This window comes from Cavia porcellus, unplaced genomic scaffold (assembly GCF_034190915.1).
Source record: "Cavia porcellus strain 051 isolate PalLab524CR breed Dunkin Hartley unplaced genomic scaffold, mCavPor4.1 scaffold_21, whole genome shotgun sequence".
Lineage (NCBI taxonomy): Eukaryota > Metazoa > Chordata > Mammalia > Rodentia > Caviidae > Cavia > Cavia porcellus.
In genome coordinates, this window is record NW_026947504.1 from 58,943,160 (window position 1) to 58,964,899 (window position 21,740).

Sequence of the window (21,740 nt, forward strand, 5' to 3'; positions counted from 1 at the left end):
GTATGTTATTAACAAGGCTGAACTGAACATCCTTATACATCTTTTGCATTGTTATGTAATTATTTTATAAAAAGTTCTTAGTAAGGAGAATAGATAAGAGTATCTGAATTTTCAATTTTGCGAGCCACTGGCAAACTGTGCTAGAATTTATGCCTACTAAATATTTTTCAGTTTTTCTCTTCACCCAAAGTGAGTAATCAGAGTTAATTTTTGCCATTCTTGGTATATGACAGAAGGCAAGAATTACGTGACAACCGAATGTCTGTCCTAGCAATATCTGTATTTGAAATTTTATCATAAACAACAGAAACAAGTCCAGGCTTATCAAACCTGCTCTTGTCTCAGTAGCTGACTCACTGTTAAAGAGCAGTCATCCAGCAAGACAGGGAAAGACCTGGTTTCTGGGGATCTCTTTTTCCCTCAAAACAACGACCCCCAATTTTCTGAATCTCTGCTCATCTGGCATTGGTGCCATGAAAACCATCCAATAGTAGCAGGCTATTTCTGTTTACTAAACTATAATGGGCCAGGCACTATGCTTAAAGATTTAAAATAGTATTTCTCAAGTGTCTTCCCTGAACTCCCATCATCAGCATTAGTAGAAATGCAAATACTCAAAAGCCAGACTTAAAGAATCAGAAACCAGAGGCGGGAAGGGAAGGAGGGGAGGGGTGGGGTGGGGTTGTCTGGTAATCTGCACTTTCACAAGCTCTTCGGGTGGTTCCAGTGCTAAATTTGAAAACCTGATTTATTAAAATTTCTGTCTCATTAAAATTTTCCAAAAACTCACTGAGGTAGGTACGTTATACCCATTCCATTCATCAAAAATGTTGAGATTTATGGAGAAATAAAATTATTCATCCAAGGCCACATATTTAACAAGTGAAGCTGGGAATGGAAATAATATCTGCTCAACTTCAAATTATGTCTTCATACCCACATGGGCCAACATCTTATGAGCCTGTGATGTGTTACATGCCAGACACTGTATTAGATGTGGAAACAGAAAGAATCCAACATGTGGCAGTCCTTCAGTTAATTAAAGCCTGGGGAGGAGACAGCCACATCCTTGATTGAATCAGCATATGAGAACAGCTGCAAAGGAGTTCCAGGGGGTGTGGGGAAGGCCCTTAGGGACCCTGAGCTGAGACCTGTGGGTAAGTAGAACTTTCCAATGCAAATGCAAAGAAACCAGACGTTTGAGGTTGTGATGTGTCAGGAAGATGCCTTTACCTCCTTTCAAAGGTTTACTGAGTAATCTGAAACATAATGGAGAAGAATAGAAGTGTCAGAGAAAAAGAGCCGCTATTTCTTTTAAGTCCGCTAGCCTAGCACAAAATTCTCAGTGTGTGTCCTCAGCATCCTCTCTGTTATCTGAAATCTGTTCTATCCTTTTGTTGAAACAATCCTTGTAGAGTAGTAAGCCTGGTGGAAGGAGACTGAAAGAGGTGGGGCTGATGGACCCATTAGAGATCCAACACTGAGGCTGCAGGTGAGGGCCAAGGCAGAGCGAGGAAACTGGTCCAGTCAGGTCCTGCCTCCACTCTAACCGGCTTTGGACCTTGCAAGCCAAAGAGGGCTGCATGAGGCAATCTTGAATCTCTTTTTCAGTCCTGGGAGCCTGTGGCATAGGCTTAGGCTTTTTCTGCAAAGGAATGAACAGCCCTTACTTGTGGCTGTGCAGGGCATGTAGCTGCCCTACTTACCTGTGACAGGTGCCCTACATATCAGCACAGCAGTTTGTCTCCTGCAGAAAACCCACTCATTTTGCAGCTCCTCTCCCTCCCTGGCCAGTTTTCTTCCACTGGACCACTAACACTGTGACTCCTTTTCAGCTGCAAAGACTTTAGAACACATCAACTCTGTTAAAGAGTAACCAGTCCACCTCACTTCCTATGTCTGAATGCCTTGAATGAAGAGAATATGCTGTGCCAATTCTGTCTCCCCACCTTCCTCCCTCATCAGCACACGCATCCTTTCCCTCCCACTTGCTTAGCTGTGGCTTCTTTTCCAGCCTCTAGAATGGGGCTGATATTGAAGTTCTAGACTTTTCCTCCTCAGCTCTCAAAAACTTCATTCTTCCTAAGTGTTTCTGCTTCATGAACTATCATGCATTGCATTAAATCTTAAATTCTAGCCTTTTACAATTCTTTATAATTCCATTGTATAAGACTTAATTTCTCTCTACCTTTTGGTAACATTAAAAAATTCATTTTTGGATGTTAACATTATTTTTTGACTCAGAGTTACATTTTTGGTGAAAAATGAAACAAAAGATACTAAAAAAAGGCTCCATTCAGTTATGAGATACTTGTAGTGTCCTCTACTATCAGCTATCAGCCTTGTATCCGTGAAATAGAACATTCTATGCTCATATGACTTTGTTACTTTGGAAGCTTTTGAAAAATTCTTTTCTCTGGACATTTATTGAGAACAAAGATTCAGTTTTAATGGAAATTATGTTTCCTGCATTTAACACACTGGCAAATACAGCTACCAGCATGATTTTGAGGAGAAACAGAAATCCTGTTGAGTTGCTAAAGCAGTTATGGGGATTTGTTCTTTCCAAGAATGCACTACGGCAGTGACTTCTATAGACATGGGAAAGTATCTTCACATTTCATAAAATTCTTTTTCGACAGCAGGGGACACAGGAACCACATTTCCCTTGATGGAAATAAAAAAGTGTTTAACTGAGAGTTTCCTAAGGAGTGAATGATTTCAGAGAGAGGTTTTTAGGCAGAAGAAATGTGGACAATGACACGAATCTCTTTAAAAGGTGGATCAAAGCACACACAGAGATCAGAAAACCTCACATTTCACTCTAACACTTAGCATGTGACCTGGCACTTAATAGGACCCTGATAAATATTTGCACAATGAATTTAATCATTCATTCAAACAGCTGAGACTTTTATGGTTTCAGCCTAGAAGATAAATGGAGATGTGACAGAGAGGGATGTCAGTGTGCTGTGCAGTTCTCTCTGATGATAACTCTTACCAGGGTTTACCCTCTACAGGTACCAGGCACGCATTCTCACAGCAAAAATGTGGCTTCAAACTCACAGCAGAGGTAACCACCACTGCATGGCACAGGTGCAACATGTGCCCAGAGGAGCGTTTGATCCTTCATTCTGTGATCACCTTAGGAGCTTTGGAAGTCATGATTTGGCCATTGGCAACCATATGGCATTTAGGTATCCAGAGACATGAAAGGATTTATGTTATTGATATAAGGACTGGGATTTTAGAGCACTTTAGGGGATTATCTGTTTAAATTCTTTTATCATAGAGATGAGGAAACAGAAACTCAAGGAGTTTGGAAATTAATTAAAGTTCGAAATGACATCAGAGCTGAGAGCTCTTCAGAAGGCAAAAATGTCTCCACCATTTACAATTTTTGAGGCCTAAAATGAGATTGATGCCATTTCCTATCATGAATGTATACAGAAAAGTTGTATGATAGTGCTAACCTTTCTAATCTCTAAAGATGAGTAACAGTGTCCTGACACTAGTACTGTAAATTTTACAAAGAAAGTATATTTTGTATGCTCCATTTTGAAGAGAATAATGCATTGGAGCTACATCACTTGTGCTGATCTATTCTTTTAAAAAAGCAACTTTAAGAATATTTTCTGTAATCATTCGGTTCCAGTTCAATTTCCAGTATCTTTATTTCCATCTATTATTGCTCAAAAATCAGTGTTTGTACTGTGATCTTCCATGTGCATATAGAAATCATGTCAAGCCCAGAAGTGTTTCAATGAGGAGAGAAGAAATTAGTATATGGCTTGTATCATTAACTTAAAATCCTGGTAGAAGAAAATAAGTAAAGAAATCTGATACATGAAAAATAATTAAAATTACTAAAGTTCTCAAGTATTATAGAATTAACAAGTTTTGCAGAAGGAAGGAGAAAGGAGATGGCTCTGAGTGCTAAGAGAGGGGACAGGCTCCTTGGGGGAAGTATGACAGTCGTAAGCTTAATGCTGCCCCTGGGAGGGGGACATGCGTTTCAGGCAAAGGCTGCAGAATAAGCCAATGTGTGCAACGGGAAAGAAGGGATGCCACAAGCAAAAGCTTCAGGTTCTGACCAGGCAGCAACATTTATATTCACTGTGATGCCTGCTCACCTCTTCAGCTCTACCTAAAAACTATGAATCTGTAGTTATGAAATTTTCTTCTGATAATTGCCACTTTTCACTTAAAAAAGAAACAGACATTGTATTACAAAGCAAACCATATGAGTAATCAAGAATTGTGGTTATAATTTCCCCCAATAACTTCTATAAATAACCAAGAAGTCTCATGTCTGCTTCATTTTCTCTTTTGTAAAATGAGAGTTTGGTCCATCAGGTCCCAGTGGTGCCTTTTAGCTCTGAGGTACTACAATTCAGCTTTTCATTCATGCTCATTATATTTATGGTGCATATTCTTAAATTAATATTAATAGGTCCTCTTCTACTGCCATCTGGTTTCTTCTGCCTTTCCTTCATTTTGCTTCCTTCTCTCTCTCTTTCATCAGGAAGCTTGTTGGGAAAGTATCAAAGTGGGACTATCACGGAGTGCTAAAATTTTTATTAGGTGTGTTTGAGTCATAACAAGCATGCACAGCTGATTATCTTGTCATGCATATTAATAACTGAGTGCGGTGTGGTGGTGGTGTATGCTTCCTCAGCTGCTGACTGAACTCTGAAATGATAAACTCTGCTCACAACTGAAAAACTGAAAATGTGTAGGCCTTTGGGAGATTCTGTGAAGCACGAATTTTTAAAAAGCAAAGATCAAAACTCAAAATCCTTTGAGTAGCAACACCTGGGAAAAGTTTTGCCAAATGGACAGGTTACGAAATGACAGAAAAGTGAGAGGAGAATGATACAGTGATAAGAAGACATGAGAACGAGATGATTCACCTGGGCTGCAATTTTTTTCTTTCTTTTTTGTCTAGCAAATGAGATCTATCCAGCTGGTCATGGAGGAAGAAAAAGCTCCAGGTGCCAAATCAGGATAAATAATGTCCTTACTTAACACCTTCAATGAGAACAAGTCCACGGCCACAAGAAAAAATTTACTGTAATCAGAAGTGAATGGAGGTAAACCTGAGTAGCTAATTGTGTCTGGTGGCTGCCCTTTCATACTTTAAAGCAGCAGTTAGATTTAAAAAATGCTTTCTTGATCATATCTAAGATCTGCTCCCTGTCAAAACCAGACATATTAAAAAGGTTTAAAACTATGTACATGCTGGCAGAACTGAATGCCATCAAAACTAGAAGACAAATGCTGGATTTTAATACAGAACTTGACATAAATCACAACTTATTCTTAACAGTTCTTGGGGTTTCTTTTTCTCAAAAAATTTTTTGTTAAGTGCTAAAATTCAGGAATAGCATCTTTGCTTTGATTCTCATAGATTAGTGATGATCAACCTCTTAGAGATTAAGTGCCAAGCTGCAATTGAAACCCACTTACTTGTCACAAAATACCAACACTGCAATTAAACCTCAATACTGACGTATTTAGAAAAAATAACTATATTAATATCTTTTGTCTTAACCACCACACTCCTAGGTGGCTGGATGACATTCTAGTCTAATCCTTTGAACATTTGCTTTTCAAACGCAGCAAATACAAACAACAAAAGTAAGGAGACTGTTGCATCTTGTCTAGCTTCATGGGTTCATTCCGAACTTTCCCTTGTCCACTTGACCAATGGGCTATTTTCAGTGAAATCTACAAAGGAGCTCCCCATGTTCTGAGCTTTAAAAATGTAGTTGAACCTTTCCAAGAGGTTGTTAAATAAGTCCTTCCCTCAGGACACTAGTTATGTTCTACTTGCTAAATACACCTGTTTCCATGATTTGAGAACAATTTCCCAATACTCTTGGTCATCTATTGCCAGGGGGGCTATGAAGGACAGTAATGGGGTCCTTATCACTCAAGACTACCACTGAATAACCAGATTTTTTCATCAACTAGAAGAAAGAAATCTGAGGTGCTATTTCCTCAATATTAGCACCAAATAATACAAATCTCATTCTAAGTGAGAAAGCTAAATGTGATTCTTGTAGGGTCTGCCATGATACAGATGAATGGAGCTTTGACTGGTTCTGTTGCTGGAAAACACAGAAAGTATGCTCATCACCGTGATTTTAGAAGTTGTTGCTTTAGAAGCCCATAATACTGGTATCAAACTCATCCCGCCACATTAACCAAACTGGGGAGAGCAGAAAATGCATTGAGAAAGTAATATAACTTCTCTTTTGAGGAAAGAGAAGGAGAGAGAGGAAAACTAAGGACAGGAGATGAGATCTACCTAATTTACAGGACAATGAATATATATATGCCTACCAGGTTAATCAGGTAGCTAACTGCTAATATGGTGAATGGAGAACTTGGGGAACTGAACATCTGGGGAAATAGCCATCTTTATAAAAAGCTCAAAAAAAGAATGTAAAAGTTTGAGGCTATTCAGTAAGACATGAAATTCTCCTTACTTCTAACTAATTCATGTTACACTGAAGACACTCTCTATAGTTAAGTCATCTTCAAAGAGCTTTGTTATCAGGGACATTTAAAAGAACCCTCAGATGTTCCACAGGTGAGATGTGTACCCCCAGCCAGCACTGTAATTTGGTAAGATTAGCAAGGGTTTCATAATTTTTGTTGAGATCTACTGATTACCGAAGTACTTTGCCAGATTCAAATTATGGTGTGAGTGTGTGTGTGTGTGTGGGGGGGTTCCCAAATATTAATGAGTACATGGCAAATGTGAAGGTGGCCGCAAAGCTGCATTAGGGATCTTCCAGTTTGTTTCCTCTTTTACCTCAACTCTTCTAATAGCCTGTTACCAGGAGTGCAGTAAAGAATGAATTTCCATGCACGACTAACTACTTGGTTTGATTTGTTAAGCAGCAAGTTGAAATCATATTACCACAAATGGGGCTGATACCCAAAGACTCACTGCTCAGTGAAGTCACCAGGAATTTCTGAATTCGAGGCTTCCTGCCTGCCTCTCTTTCAGTTTACTCAATGCTCATTTGTATTCGCTCTCTCCCCATCCCACTAGATGAATACTTGTTGCATATTTCTATGTCCCAAGCAATTGATTTCAACTACTGAAAAAATACATATCCCTCTGTGTTAAAATAATCCCCACCAGACAAACTATGAAGTCATCACATCTGGGTAAATGTTACAAAGGATCTTAATAAGATGAAATGATGGGGAATCTATAAAAAGGTTGACAAAAAAGATCTCTCTGAAAGACACTTTCAACCAAGATCTACAGAATGAGAAAGGTTCAAGTAAGCAAAGAGCAGTGGAAGGACATACTGGGCAGAGGAAACAGAATGCGGGATGGTGCAGAGGTGGGCAGGAGCTTTGACAGGCTCAGGAAGAAGGGAGGAAGTCAGTGGGGATACGCACTGTGAGTCAAGATAAAACACACTGATGAGGCAGCCCAGAGAGCTTTGTGGGTAAGGCAGGGCGAAGATATCTGCAACAGGAAGCTGCCCAAGGTGTACAGGTAGAGGAAATGTGGTTGGATTTATAGCAGATGATGTGTGGAAGAGAGACTGAACCAGAGTAAAGATGGGAGGGAGGAACTCTGCACGGCTACGATACAAAGTGGTTTCCAAGGAGCCTTGCTCACTATGAATACTCCACTTTTATCCTGGACAGCAAGGGATACACTAACAGTCTAGGAAAACAAATAGCACCACAGAAAGTTCATGCCTTTAAACCACAGGAGGAGAGTGGCTGAACAGGGAGGCCCTTTCAAGGTAGAAATGAGGTAGAAACTTCTTCAGGGCCTTGGTGTGGGGTTTGGTGGTAGGGGACAGAGGGTATAAAAAGTTCTTAAAATAATTTTCCCTATAATTTTTAAAAATGGGAGGAAGACCGGGTTTGAAAAACAAAAGCAAAATCTGATTTCGCTTCTTTTGAAATGGAGGTCCTTAAAAGACATCTAGGACAGTGATCTCCATCCCTGTGATGTCTGAGAGGTGGGCTCCTGCTCCTTTTCTGCCCATCGCTGATTCTGTTCTCAGGATACACAGGTTCTACTCTGTTCCCTTGAGGTGTCCAGGTTGAGACTCTGGGGACTCAGCGTGCATGGGGCCGGATGCTCTATCCTCAGCGAGCCTGACGCCACTCCAACGCATCTCAACCCCATTTTCCAGTGGGATTTACTGGTAACTAAAAAGCTGATATTTGGGTCCCCCCATATTATACTTTTTTGTGTCTCGATTATCTATCTTTAAAATGTGCACTGATTTGCATCCATATAATAATAGATAGCATGTCGTATACTTTCTACATCATATGAATACATTTTAATATGTGTTCCTTTAAACAATTACTGAAAAAAAAAAGCTCTCCTGTTCTAACCTATGACAGTCTGCCTATCTTCCCTGTGACAGCTAAGGGTTCAGTCTTCCCTGCCAGATGGAACTATAAATTGCATAAGAATGAGAACTTTAAAGCTGGGGTCAGTGGGCAAAAGGTAAATATATGGTAAACATTCTACTCTTTAGGCATATGGTGTCCTGCCATAACTTTGCAGGACTTGTATAATTGGAATTATTTTGCCTTTCCCCCTCACCATTTCTGTCCTTCAAATCTAACCTTCCATTTCCCCTGACCACTAAACCATTATTTCTTCCCTTATTTAAAACTGGCGTCAATAGTTTTCTTTATTCTCTAATAACCCTTAATTATAGAATTTCTGAAGATACGCAATTGAGTAAAGGGCCATTCCTCAAGGCTGGCGAATCTAGGGAGGGTGGTCTGACATCTATTTGTAAAGATAGAGGCGTTTCATTTCTCTTTGTCCTTTATTATTTTTAAAGACAGATTACTGTCAAGCTGAATATTCAGACACTATCAGAGTTTATGTGTGGAAATTCATTAGATGATGCTCTAGGTTTTTGCAAAACTTGTCTCGACCACAGTTATATGAGATACTTTCACATTTATGAAAGATACTGGCTTGCTGTGCCCTTCTACTGTCCCATTTGAATAGATGTATTATTGTCTGAGTTCACACTGGTGAAAGAGGTAATAGGCATTTTGGCATACTATATTCAGGCAAATAATACTTCTGATCAGAATGAAAATGTAAACTGCATATGTCACTATGGCATGTGGGTTCCTATAGCTGGTACAGAGAAGAGCACGGCACTGTTACAGTGTCATTCAGTGGCATTAACCAAGCATGAGAATTTCGGCAGCTGTGATGCATTACGCTCTGATATTCACTATAGAAACAGATAGAGTGCCCACAGGGAAAGCAGATACCCTTTCTTTGAATAGAGCCCTGGGTAATTACCTTGGCTATTGTTTTATGAGAAAGCTCCACTAATACCCTCTCATCAATTTAGGACCTGGACATGAAAAATCACTGACATTAGGGAGTTCAGGAAATTTGCTTTCCAAATGAAGAAAGGACAAAAATTTCTACTCTTGCGTTGCCAATGAGGACAGCTAAAGTTCACCTCCAATAAAGGATCCTGAGGAGTTGTTTTTCTGACTGACAGCACCTTCTCTTACATTGAGCCCCAGGGAAACATGTCCAGGGCCTGCTTTCTACTGTCAGGCCTAGGAAGACATGTGAGTATGTGGACAACCTGCAGGTGGACAGTGTGGTCAGCCCACAGGTGCGGTTGTGACCTGCAATGGGTCCTCCAAGCTCGGGTGCATTGGGCAGCCCTGCCCTGGGGCTGGCCATCGTATTCTGAGGAAAAGCTACAGAAACGTTGCTCACCTTGAGAAGTAAACTCTCAGGGCAGGGTCCGTGTTCCTCCAAGGTGCCACAGAACATGAAATAGGTTATGAGGTTGGTCATTCATTATGGAGTAAAATGGGAGATTATTGAACTACTTACCCCCAAATGAAAATATAAAATGAATTCAAAAGAAAAGGCAAAAATCACAACAAAAGAGATGACCCCTGAATTTTTACTTACATTGAGTGAGGATCCCAGTTAAGGCATTTTTAAAATTTTCCTTGGCTTCTTCCATTTCTTGCTCATGGGTAGCTTTTTCATTCATTAGCCTGCGGACGTGGCTGTTGGCCGACTGCACCATGGAATAGAACTGGTTTGCAGAACGTCGATTCACTTCCCCTCGTTCGATCCAGGAAAGCAGCACTGTGATAGCCTCAGAAAACTTGCTATCATCTAGAAATGCAAAATGACCAAGCACAAATCACGACAAGGCAAGAAAACAAGCATTGTTCCGTTTCCTCTCAAAAGACAGGGCAAGGTCTACCCTGGTGGACACATTCTCAGAACTTGACAAATCAGCTTTCCTGAGACTAACTGCTCCAACATCTTTTAACTTCTCTTTTCTTATGTAACTATGGCACCATGGAATGACCCAAGATGTTCTCATTCACCTAACAACTCCAATGACTATTGCTGTAGGGCGTTCTGGGGATTCTAAGTTACAGTCCCACCTTACACCAAACCTTGATTACCCTTTATTATCTTTTTTTTTTTTTTTTTTTTTTTTTTTTTTTGCTACAGGGATTGAACTCACAACCTCATGCCTGCCAGACAGCACTTGTGCTGCTGACCTAAATCCCCAGTCTTACCCTTTTTTAATACTGACTTGAAAAACTGTTATTGACCTATATTGGCCTCTACTTCATTCCTTCATTCCTTTATGAGAAATATAAGTGATATCTGTTTTCTGATTTACAGAATCAGCTAAATTAATTTTCCAAGTTTAGATGATAAATTAAGTTACTTTAAGCTGGTTGTAATGTGAAATCTTGTTCCCAAGGCCAAGAGCAGGAGTAAGTCGTTTCTTGTTTTATTGTAGTTCAAAAGCATTTTCATTTTAGGGTTAACATAACATATTTAATTAGGCTGGAAAATAGCATGTTTCTTTATCTTTCACAAAGAAGACTGTTCCCGGCCAGTGTTTGCTGCAGAAGGCTACTGGAAAGCCTGGCTGAATCTGGGCAGAGTGAGGAATAAGGTTCCACTTCTCCGTAAATTATAAATTTCATGCAAAAGAAAGCAAACAGACTTGCCTGCTTGGGAATGGTTACCGGAACAAATCTGCATTGTATGGCTTGGAGGTGGAGAAAAAGCAAGTGTGAAGGTGCTTAAGTTAATGAGAATAAGAAGCTGTATGTCAGTTATTTCAACATTAATCGATTTGATTGCTGCTAAAGGCTCACTGTATATTTTCTTTCTCTTTTGATCTCTGGACAATGTGAGTTAGGGAAAATATCTTGTATGTTTTCATGCAAACTAGACAGACTCTTAATTCTAAAACTGAAGGGCAAATTTAGATTGCAATATTCAGGGTCTTAGTCATTAATTGGACAAATACTGGTGCTACCGTGAGCCAGGCACTTCTGTTCCCCTGGGGGGACTATCAGAGGTATCCTCCTGCACTGTTCACATTTACACATTTATATGCACTCCAGGTGGATGGATGGAAAGAGGTGATTCAAGAGTGGTTGAGGACTTTAATTTTTCCTTGACATGTTTTTAAAAATGAATCATTGGACTGTTGCAAGCATTTCATCTGTAAATTTTGTAGGATTCTGGGTAAATAATCTTCAGTTCCTTTCTCCCCAAAAGCCACCTTTCAGAGTAGGCACACCTGCCTGCGGGCAGCTGTTGTTTGCTTAGGCTGAGCATGAACTGCTGGAAGGTAAGACTCAGCCTGACTCAAGGCTGTGCTGTATGCTCCGTCTTTTCCAATGCAAAGCAGTTCCAGCAGATAAGACAGCCTATGGACCCGCTTCCCAGGGTCCTCAGTCCTCTTCTGTTTCAGCAGCCACCTTCGGAGCTTGGGGGTCGAAGCTTTTCTTTTTTTCCCTGAATGAATCTACTGCCTCTGCGTTTACACTTGGTAGCAGAGGAGACAACTGGCTTGGGAATGCCCACAGATCACCTGCGAGCAAAAGACTCAAGTTTCTTTGAAAATCTCAGTCCACAGGCATAGTATATTCTTCTTGATAAGCCAGCATAAGAGAGCTGGCTTATGCAGTTGTGTCAACTCTGGAATTTCAGTGCAAGTTCAACTCTCAGTAAACTCCAGCTGCAGTGGTTTCTTATCTCATTTCATGGACTGAAGCGGCTTGTGGAAGATAAAAATCCATCATACAACTTAACATTATGCTCAGCCCATAGAGAGACCCATAATTTAGCATTATGTCTGTGAGAGGCCCACTGCGACCGTTACAGTCAGAATAAATTCTGCCTCCCTCCACACTTTCTACCTCTCTCCCTGCCAATATATGTTAGGAGAATGGGCCTCGGAACAGACAGCAGAAATAACCCTAATACTTATAAGAAATCTTTTTTCCCCTTAAAAAACAACAACAAAAGGGAACGCTGACCTCACACACAAAGACTTCACATACAACCTTTGCTGTGGCTTAAGCCTCTACACAGTACCAAGGAAGAAAAACTGCTGAATATTTTTGGAGCTTGCAAGGAGAGAAAGCACAGTGCTGCTCATCTTTCTTTCTCTCACACATTTGTGGGTTTTTTTCTCTTCTTCATGATCACACACTTTATAAATATACTGAGCTACTGTCAGGAAGAGCACATTTAAATTTTTAAAAATGTATGTTTTTGTAAATGGTCTGAAAACCATATTCTGTTTTTCTTCATTCCTAGACCTAGAGTCTAAATTCAGCACAAATTATAAGGTACAGATTATAGTTAACTGATAGTTTTCAGAAAGAAGACACAACATCCCTAAGATTAAGAATGAAAATACGTTATTAAAAATAAATAGCCAAGAGCTTTCCTAGCATTTTGAGCAAGTTCTAGGATGCAGAATTCTATTAGCTTAAAAGGAGCGTATACAGTTTTGAAAACTCCTAACTTCATCTTCATTTCTGAATTTTCTGAAACTGACAGGATGATGCATGATCAATGTACCAACATTCAGATTAAATTTAAAGCATATTAGTTAGAGCATGCCTGGTGACTCTAGTCAATAGTTGTTGCCATGTAACAAGTGATTTTAATTTATATTAATTAAGACTAAGCCAGTAACTCCCTCTAGATGCTATAGAAGAATATTGGGAACGGTCATTTTCAATACCCAAATGTAAATTCAATTTTGTATTCAGTGGAAAGATCACTGAGAAAGCAGAAAACACTATAAACTAATTTAAACAGGATTTAGATTGCAGCATTATTAAAGCTATTCATGTGGAAAGAAATTAACACTGCTCATAAAAATCACATCAAAGATGCACTTATAAAAATTCCAAATACTTTCTGTGAACACGTTCAGGCATAAAACTCTGACCATAGGTGCAGTTTAGCAACTAGAATATGAAAATGTCCTTTTTCGCAATAAGAATTGGGAAAACTGCTGTATTATTGAGTAGATCTGTATCACCTGCTATTAAAAATCGCCCTATGGGGGCTGAGGATTTAGCTCAGCGGCATAAGAGCCTGCCTTGCAAGCCGGCAGTCATGAGTTTGATCCCTGGTACTGATAAAAAGGAAAAAGACAAAAAAAAAAAAAAAAAAAAAAATGGCGCTATGTTTTCTCAGCGAAGTTCTCATCACATTGTACCTGGATAACTGGAAATGTCTGCTGGTTAGTCTTCCTCCCTGATTGGCATTTCCCCTTCAAGCAGCACAGACTCCTTTGCCACCCTCGTCTTTGTGACACACCACAGCCCTGGCCTCCTGCTTCTGCACATGCTATGCTTCTATCCTAGGGGCCTTCACACCGCCAGCTGTCATCCACCCAAGACTCAGCCCAAGGCTCTTTCATAAAGAAAGTGTCTGAACTATGGATTGAATTTGGTGCCTATCTGCTATATTTCCATCAACTTGGACATACTCTCCTAACGTATTCTGAACAATAATTTCTGTTCCCACCTTTTGACTCCAGACTTGAGGTGCTAATAGACGTAAAAGCTACCCAAACATATTTCAATCTTTGGGTCACTTCAAGCCTTTTCCCTTATAGTTTATATCTCACTATGCTCAATTTCTCATAGGTTTATTGTGATCAGTTCTAGAAAGCCACAAATTCAATGATTAAAACATCACAGAAAATACAAAATTTTAATTTCATGTTAAAGAATAATTCCACATTTGTCATTCTTTATTACATATTATCATTCAAGACTCTGAGGTCATTATTACTTCCCAAGATAGTTAAGAGTGACATCAGATAATCTCACAGAAAGGCACTAATCAGCCAGTGTGGTGGCGCACACTTACGATCCCAGCACTTGAGAGGATAAGGCAGAAGATTCCTGCTTGCTTGAGACCAGTTTGGGCTATACAGTGAGTTCAAGGCCAGCATGAACTACATAGCAAGATCCTTTCACAAAACAAAACAAATGAAACAAAACAAAACAAAACGAATGAAACAAAACAAAACAAAGGACACTAACCACATTACCAAAAGATTCAAAAATATTTTGAAAGCATTTTAGTAGTAACCATTGTTTAGCTTTTTAATAAAGTAGCATTATAAAGATCATCCATTATCTCTCACTAACTAAATAAATACACACTCATCTCATTTCATTTCTTGTGATTTTAGACTTTGTCATCCTTCCTCCTTTTCCTTCCCGCATCTATTGAGCACTTGCCACATAGTGCATTAAAAATCACAGATAGAATAATCTTTGCTATTCAAAGACCACATGCCTGAATATCCTTTGGGAACTCGTTAAAAGCACGGACTCAGCCTTTTGCAGACCTCCCAACTGTAAATCTGCATTTATTCCTGTTGACTTACGTGCTCAGAAAGTTTGCAAAGTTTGGAGCAAATGGCTCCGTGAAAGCAGGTGAACTAGTTAAGGGTGAATCTAAGTTAAGAGAGAATGAAAATCTGCAATGGAATGCAGCAGCTGTGATAGCAGAGACTCCTGAAAGGCTGTGATCAGATTCATATGAGCTTTGTTAGCCCCCGACCCTAAATCCTCACTCAATGAAAGCATAGCTGTCAATCCAGAAAAAGAAAAAAGTGTCTAGGACTTGGAAATGGGCATATAGACTACTTTATATCCTTTCAATACAATGCTCATTTCTTTTGATTTTATAGGCGTATGAACCTGTAGCTGTCTTTGATACACCTATTTTATGTAATGGAACATAAATTGTGGAAAACTGATAATGATGCAAATAATTCCTCTCCTAAAATGCAAATGAATTCTTGTTCAGCAAAACATAAGGCAAATTCTCCTTTGAACCAGTTTTAACATTTTATTGCTTCTTCATTAATTGAGTTAAACAAAATCTTTAGTGCATGCTCATTTTACATTTATAAGACAGTCATGATTTCACAGCTGTAGGTCCTTCAACAACTACTGCAGGACACAGTCCCCAAAGGCACTGTCCATGCTATGGTCATAGCTGAAACTTCAGAGTATTGCAGAGTGGCAAGAACTTGGTGAGTATTAAGCTGATGCACAGATATGAATATAAAATTTATATGTTGAGAATGATAAGGGAAGAAACCAAACTGTTAAGCTGATTTTTTCTCTTTTGTGTCCTCAGGGAGATCTAGTCCCTGAATTTAAGAATAGTGATGAGATAAAAACAAGATTATAAGCACAGAATATGAGACTTCTGTGGATTATAGGACCTTTATTTATGACTGGGTGTGTACAAGAACACCAGGAAGGAAAGTTCCACATTTCAATAGAAAGAGGAGGAAAAAAAAATTGTAATGATCTTAGCAGAGCTGAATTCTAGGCCCATCAAAGTGTTGCTGATTCCCCCTTCAGAACATGTCACTATGCACCCATGATATGGTTTGAATGCCCTTTTTGAAATTTATGTTAAAATTTAATTGCCATTGCGACAGTATTAAGAGGAGAGTCCTCTCCCAAATAGATTAACGTCACCGTTATGGGAGGCAGCTCCTTATGAAACAGTCAGCTCCGTCCCACCCTCTTTCTCCCTGTCTCACACGCTTGCCTACTCTGCCTTTTTTTGCCAGGGGGTAACATAGCTCAAGGACCCTCATGAAATGCAGGTGCAATGCGCTTCAACGTCCTGACCTCCAGGGACATGAGCCAGATAAACTTCTAAGTTATCTGGCCTCAAATCTTCTATTATACCAATAGAAAATGAACTAAGGTAGTCTCCAAACAAATCTCCATTTTCTAGATGCTCAATGAACTATTCATCAATTAACCAAAATCACAGCTGCTATAAAATACTACCAAATAGTTATCGCTCCAATTTACCCACAAATCTCACCAAAAACTTAGTATACGCAAAAATGAGAGAACTAAAAGGGCAATCCGAAAATATACTGGTCACACTTGCTTCAGAATCAAGCAGAATATTTCTAAATGAAATGTCCTATTGTTCCTCCATGAATGCTGAGAACACCTAAGAAAGCAGTTCTCACACAGGCTCACGCGCTTCATATTTCCCTTGCCTGAAGAAGGAGAGCTGGCTTTTAGCTAATGGAACATCCACTTGGCTCACAGCATTATTGATTTTTACCTTCAAGGAACTATAAATATTGACAACTATCTTAGCAAAATGCTGGTCCCCCTTCCACCCTGCCTCCCTCTGGCAGGCTGATGCTGCCCGTTTTTGTATACAAATCTGAGTCTAGCACCCTGGAAATTACAAGTGTGATCCTGGAGGACTACATACTTGATGACACATCAAGGAATTCCAAAGGCGCTGCTTATAGAGATTCATCAGAACCTTACCTGATACAGAAAGATACTTTTCATTTTATCACATAAGGAGAGATTATGAGCAGCTTTTTGAAGGGGAAAAAGGTAGAGAGAAATTTTTAAGAGCTCTGTCCCAGAGAAATCCCCAGTGGGAGAGGACAGAATGCTTTTGCACTGTCTAATCAATGCCTTCCTTGCACAGGCCAAGCCCGAGGCCGCTACAGCGCTGATGGTCTGTGTTAGACACTGAAATTCATTATCTCATCTGGCTGGTGCCACTGTTTCCAATAAAGTGTAATTATGGAGCTATTGAGCTCCTTCCCACTTTCTCAAAGCCTCTCCATAAACTTTGGGTCCTGTGTAGTTACTTTCCAGTCAGTCTTCATTAAGTTGAATTGTCTCCAAACAATGTCTATTTAATCACCATGGTGCCCACTAATTTTCTTTTTTAGAATTTGTATTAATGTAACTAACACTGGGTGACTCTGTGCCTCAGACACTACAGAATTACATCTCAGTGTTTCCCCTGGCTTTGGGTGGCCCAGCAGGGAATGGGCTGACCCTGTTAGAGAAGAAGTTCCCTCACTCACTCCAGCACTGCCCTGGGCTGGCTGGCTGTCTGGGGAGAGTACCTTGTTCCTGCCACTCTTATACGGTGGTAGACTGTAATATATATGTGTATGTGGTGTGTGTGTGTATTTTTCCCTACTATTATAAGTAGTAAGTACAGGGTGATTTATTATCCACTCAAGAAATGTAAACTCTGTGAAGCAGGGACTTATGTGCTATTTCTTTTCCTTTAGTGCCTAGCAAGGGCTAGACATATGGGTAAAGGGACCAATGAATACTTCTTGAGGGACTGGAATGAAGGCTGATTACACATCACTACATTTCCAGTCATGCCCAGTCTAGATAGCTGGATAAGATGGAAAGAAATTAGTTTACTGAATACCTACTGTGTGCAATCTTAGCATTGGACAGGACCTGCAAAACTTTATGGATCATAATAAAGACTTGACTTGTACAGATTATGATGAATAAAGCTGATCTTCATAAAGAAAACTTTACAAGTAAGTAAATGATGCAAACTAGGGGGAAATGCCTATAATGTACCTAAGATAACAAGATTTCTCAAGGGAGAAAAAAAATCAAATCCAATTAGGTATTTTCAGATTGTGTTTTCACTTTTCTTTAACACAGGTCTGTGTACCTCACATCCTGACTGCATTTTATATCCCCACATCAATGAAATCATCTTCTGGGAAACTTTCCTTGGCTCGCCCTGTCTGGCTTTGCAGCGTTATAAGGAGCATGGAGTGGATTTCCTCTCCGAGACAGCCAATTTCCTAAGCAATTAAATGCTGTTTATATTCCGAACTCTGTGCTTGGGTTGAAATTGTCAAGCTTGATATTACCTGACTCTTGCCTAAGATGTATCCTCAGCTAGTTCATTCTACTGTAACAGCCATCTATTAAAATTTCCAATCTGTTCTCTCCTCAAGGGATCACACGGTACTTGGCAAAGGTACAGCTTTCTGAATTCTGCAAATTACACTCATCTATATAAATATATATTTTTGAAATGGCAAGGCTTGCAAATTACTCTACCAAATTGACATCCCAATCTGCTAACCTACGAAAGGAGAGGCAAATGCTGCGTATCTCACACACGCACAGACACTTCTGTGTCAGTTTCTGAAAAATAACCTAACAGAGATGTTGAGGTTTCAAGAAATTCCTCCACAAGGTTACAGAATCAAGGTGCCAGCTTTTGACACTTCTAGGGGTGGACATGATTAAATGGAGTGTAATGCATGTAGATCATGAGCTGAGACCACACAGTGCCCCGAACATTAAAAACTGTTTCAGTGAATATTCCTGGTTGAGAAAGTTACTCCTTCCCATTCTGGACACTCCTCATGATTTCACTGCCGAGTGAGGCAGTGAGATGGTGTTTGCATTTGCACTGTATATGTGTTTGCTTTTTCAGGGGACAGCACTGCTGAGCACCTGCACCACATGCCTTCCCAGAGCAGGAGAACGTGCACCTAGAGCATCAGTAAGAAGGGCTCTGTGGTTATAAAAGGGCATTCCCGTGGCAAATGCAGGCCAGATGGAGTGAGGGCTGGAAGACAGTTTTATTACAAAGCATAGAATTTTCCTATGTTCCTAAAATAGGTGTTGGAGCATTTTTTACACATTTTCTCCAGTGAAAACATCCACCCTGCTTAAGACACTGTCTACAATACACCGGCTAGGCTCTAAAACACTCTCAGAACCAGTTACACGCGTCCTCTTATCAGAAATCTGTAATGGCCTCTCCACTGTTTATGCAATAAAATGCAAATACTGTAACAGCCTTCCAGGCTCCACCATCTGGCCCAGCCCACTTTTCCAGCTTCACCTTGCTCTGTAAATGCGCCATCCATGCCAAATTCCTCTCTGCTTCCCATGTGGCTATATTCCTAAGGCTCCAGCCGCTGGATGTAATGCTATTATCTTATTTTACCTTGGAAAAAATCTTGTTTATCTTGCCAAGTTCAAATTCTTCCTGCTGTGTGAAAACTTCTGATGCTTTCCTCAGTGTCATTCACACTTGTCCTTGCATTCCCAAAGGATGCTGTACATACCTTGGTACATGGTATGACAGTCACATGCCAGTGACAGAGGAGATGAAATAGTTGTCTCCTGCTTCTCATCTATAAGTGTTACAATATCTTTTCAACTTCATTGCTGAAGACAGGTTTCCTACTCTACATTTTCTCACTATCATCCATGGTCCCTAGCATAGACTCTGATATACCTAAGGAAGGCTTTAAGAGTCTTTGGCTCTGAGAACCCCACAGGGCTCTGAGAATGCTAGGAAACACCTAGTCCATAGTGGAAGTCTTTCCCCGGCTCACTGGACACTGGGCCAGATGGCAACAGCCTTTTGGGCTGGTGCTGTCCACTTACGTCCTCTCACTCACTGATTTCATTGAGTGGCAGGACACACATATTCATGGAGGAGACAGGTGAGGGTGCTAGAAAAGACGGGGCTGTCCTAGGCAGGTGTCTCACCTGAAACAGCAGGGAAAGGGACAAGAGAAACAGGGCTTTGGGTGCTGGAGGACCTAAGGTAGAGGAAGCGAGGCACACCTGATCAGCGCACACCTACCTTTCAGCTTCTCGGCCAGCAGGGCAGCCTCGTGCTCTGAGTAGTGCATGATGGCCGGCGGGGACGGCGGCCGGAGCCGGTCCTCCTCCAGCTTGCGCCGGTGCCGCTCCTCGCGGGCACGCATCCTCTGCTTACATTCCCACTCATAGAAGTCATCTCTAGCCTGGGCAAAGTCGACGTGCAGACGACCTGAATCTTTTTTGTCTGTGCTAGACCCTAATCGCATCCGATAACCTGAAAGCAGCAGAATGTGTGATGTGATCCCAGTGTCACAACAGGAGACCCACTTCAGTCCAGGCATCACCTCACATTAGGCAAATGCTCATTTATTCCTTTGGCCTGAGGACACGACACCTTTCTCATAGGAGGTGGGAAGCAGTTAACCTCCTTTCCATCAATCTTGAAATGCAGTTGAATGAAACTTTTACAGCTTTGGAGATAAACATACCTCAGGGAGGTGTCTCAGAGGGTCTCTGACCCTGTCCAAGCCAGCATCATCAACAGAGAATGACCTTGAAAACTAGGAGGATTATCATTGTAACTCTTCTTTCCTCTTGGCTTTCTAGAAGCTCAGAAACACACTTGGCAATGCATATGGTTTTTCTTTTGTTTTGTTTTACCTTTTCTGGCCTTGATTTCATATTTTCAATTTACTATGACTCTATTGCAAAAGTACTCTTAAGTTCAATTTAGAAAAAGGTGGGATATGGGTAAATAAAGAGCATCTATGATATTTAAAAGGATCTACAAAGTAAAGTCCAGAACACCTCACTCTTAGGCTATTGCTTCATTCCCTTAGACAATGTAGCTCCTCAGTTTTTTTCCCAGCAGCAAAAGCCACAATTACTAAAGCAATTTTGCAATTCTATTTTGTTTCCACTTATCTTCTGGGGCACACAGAAGAATATTTTACCTTCAATCAAGAGGCCTCACTGCTGCCTCTTCATAGCCCCGCAGCACCTCATCTGGCCTATAGCACCACCAAAACTGTCCATGCAACCTTGGACGGCTATAGGCGCCCCATGCAAGAGCCTAGTGTTAGGCATAAAAAAGTGGGACCTAGCAATCTTTGGGGATTTACTGTGAGCTACCCAATTTATAAAGAGTATAAGGAGAAACTGGATCTGAGAAATCAACACAGGACTAAAGCCAGTCAGCCAGCCTAACTTCAAATGAACCTCAAACGACTTTGAGGCTGCTCTTCAGTTTGGGGTACTCAGATTTTCAGAACATAAATTCAGGTCTCAGCAGGAACACGGCTCCCAGGGGCTGCTAGAGCAGAGAGCAAAATAAGTCCTTTTGCCATGAAGGCACTTTGCAAATGAAATCCAACTGTAAAATGTTAGGCTGTGCTGTGCTGATGTTCAGGACCTCATGGTAGGTTTCAATGGTTTATCGTAGCATTTTGGGTTAAATCGCAGCTGAAAATCCCTGTAGAGCTTGGCTTCTCCCTAGTAGGGCACTTCACACTTTTGAAAAGTTACAAATAAGATATAGATCTCGCATTTGATGCCTGCAGGCCATTGAACCCTTCTGCCTCCTAGCTTCAACAGTGTTATCTAAAAATGAAAAGACATAATAATACTGATCATAACACAACAGCTGCTCATAGATGAGCAGAATTGATGCTAAAGCAAAACGTGTCTTGGTCGCAGGCCACGGAAAGCTAGCAAGTCAGCAGGCCATGGTGTTACATATCTAACAGCTGAGCAGACTGAGCAGGCCAGCTGTCCCAACTGGCCAGGCAACTTTCCCTGCTCATCTCCAAAGACTCACTTTTTGGACATTTCTCATTCCACAAGCACCCTCCCCTTCACCAAACATCGTCATTAAGGCCTTCAAGAGACTTTGATGACGATGAGCCTGAAATTAGCTTGGCCTTCAAATATGAACATGCTCCTAAAATTAGACAGACTTCCCAGCTGGGCCTGGGCTC

The 21,740-nt window shown here is 40.6% G+C and overlaps 1 protein-coding gene across 14 annotated transcripts in view; it reads right to left on the reverse strand.

The window, feature by feature from the left end:
- The window catches only part of Enox1 (ecto-NOX disulfide-thiol exchanger 1), a 568,850-nt gene that overhangs the window by 124,656 nt on the left and 422,454 nt on the right, over positions 1-21,740 (reverse strand). For all 14 annotated transcript variants that reach the window (XM_063232742.1, XM_063232740.1, XM_063232745.1 and 11 more), the window contains 2 exons: positions 19,805-20,038; positions 9,965-10,177 (listed from right to left, as the gene is read on the reverse strand). In XM_063232742.1, the coding sequence (XP_063088812.1) occupies positions 9,965-10,177; positions 19,805-20,038 (447 nt within the window). The remainder of the gene's footprint in view (positions 1-9,964; positions 10,178-19,804; positions 20,039-21,740) is intronic.